The sequence below is a fragment of the Apaloderma vittatum genome, unplaced genomic scaffold, assembly GCF_000703405.1.
Source record: "Apaloderma vittatum isolate BGI_N311 unplaced genomic scaffold, ASM70340v1 scaffold11962, whole genome shotgun sequence".
NCBI classification, from domain to species: Eukaryota; Metazoa; Chordata; class Aves; order Trogoniformes; family Trogonidae; genus Apaloderma; species Apaloderma vittatum.
In genome coordinates this window covers 1-1838 of record NW_009703116.1, presented here as the reverse complement: position 1 = coordinate 1838, position 1838 = coordinate 1, and the positions used below count along the sequence as shown (strand labels likewise).

General features: G+C 54.5%; 1 protein-coding gene across 1 annotated transcript in view; it reads right to left on the bottom strand.

The window, feature by feature from the left end:
- The window catches only part of LUZP1 (leucine zipper protein 1), an 11200-nt gene extending 10817 nt beyond the window's left edge, over positions 1 to 383 (bottom strand). The window contains 2 exon segments of the mRNA XM_009864509.1: position 1; positions 3 to 383. The exon segment at position 1 is cut by the window's left edge and continues 2777 nt beyond it. Coding sequence (XP_009862811.1) covers position 1; positions 3 to 383 — 382 coding nt within the window.
- Between the last annotated feature and the right edge of the window lie 1455 nt (positions 384 to 1838).

The following is a 1838-nucleotide window of genomic DNA, read 5'->3' as shown; positions in this document are numbered from 1 at the left end:
CTGCTGAAGGCCTCCTCCAGCTTCTCCAGCTCTGCCATTCTCCTTTGAAGGAGTTCGATTTCTGACTTCAGCTCTCGGGTGAGGCTCTCTTCCTCTTCAAGTTTTTCTTTCATTAACCGGCAAAGCTCCTCAGCCTTCCTAATTTCTTCATCTTTGCCTTCAATCTTCAGCACTCTTTTCCGCAGAGCTTCAACATCAGCCAGCATGCTGGAGTTGCTGCCTTCTGCCTGGATAACTTTGTCCTGGAGGTCAAGCAGCTCATCCTCTGCCTTCTGCAGATTTTTGGTTGCTTCCTCTAGTTCATCAAGGCGGCGACTAAGACTCTGCAATTTGAATCGTAGGTGCCGATTTGAGGTTTCCTTGTAACCTGTAAATTCTGCCATGTTTATTTTTTATTCCTTTTAGGTGAAAGCTTTGCTTAGTCTGGGTGAATGGCGTGGTCCTTAGCACCTTGTGTATTCCTGGTACGTTACTGTTTCTTTGAACAGAGGCAATCTCACCCTGAAAGAAAAAATGCTTAAAATCAATATGAGAGCTCCGAATATTGTCACTGTACACAGATGTTTATATAAGTGGCGTTTTAATTAAACACATTTCTGAGGGCTGAATTAGGCGAAATGAAACTGTGGAGAACAGCCAGACCGTTTACTTGGCTTTCCCAAAAGAGCCTGCTCCCCGTAGCTGAGGGGAGAAGTGCCCTCCTCTGCTGGCGCACACAGGCAGGGTGTGCTCAGTGTGGGCTCCGCGGGGACTCTCATCCCAGCGCTCAACAATTGGCCCGAGCTGCCCATGTGCAAGCTTTTAGGCTGTGGAGGTTCCTGCACACAGACACGCTCACGCAGCAGCCGCCTCCCTTTTCAGCACTGCACCAGTCTCCTGAAGACACCTTAGAGACGAAGATTCAGGAACCACAAACAAGACCTGAAAACTAAAAGATGCCACTGCAGAGGGGACGAGCCCCCAACACCCAGCTCGCAGACAGGTGAGAGCTGCTGCCCCCTGGCTCTGCCCGTTGCTGCCAGCGCCGCTCCTGCAGCCCAGGCTGCCTGGCAGAACTCTTCACCAGGGTTGTAGTCACATTTCAAAGATACTGTGCTGGTGGAGTTTCAAGTTTCTCCCTCCCGTTTCAAAAGGTGTCATTGCCCTCGGGTACCACCCACTCGCCCACCCAGGAGACAGTTACCAACGCTTACGCCTCTCCTCCTCGCTGTTGCCAACGAGCAGCAATTAAAACGCGCGGGCACGCTCTGACACACTAAAAGTACGTCTCCTCCTAGCTCAGCTCAGCGGTGGCACAGCTTTTTTCAAACCACCCCTCTGTGCTTGGCAGAGAGTAGCCGGGAGGGGGACCTGAGCGAGCCAGGATGGCTCTGGGGGGATCTCAAGTCCCCCTCGGGTGCTGCCCTGGGCGTGAGGGCTCCTGCACACTGGCGGCAGGGGTGTGACTGCAGCTCTCTGACCTGCCGTCTGCCTTGAAGCAGGACTTGGCTTCCAGCCTTTCTGCCGAGCTCCCTGCAGAGGACACTAAGGAGCTTCCTATTTCACAGTACCAAGAAGAGGAGAGCAGGGTGTGTAAGGGAGACCCTGGCGCAAACACGAACCCTTTTCCTGAAGGTGATTCACTCCCTGCTGGTTTTTCGGCTGGCCAGGGGGGCCAGAGCTGCCAACAGGCACCCTGCGACCCCCTCCCGAGAGACCCCCTTGCTCTGGGAGGGGCCACCAACCTGTTTGCTTGCTCTCATGCAGCTGAAAGGAGGACTGCCAGGAGTACCCAGAGAAGAACCCCCGCATCCCGCCGTGTCCCTGGCCTTGGCCACATGCCCACCCCTTCCCTCACC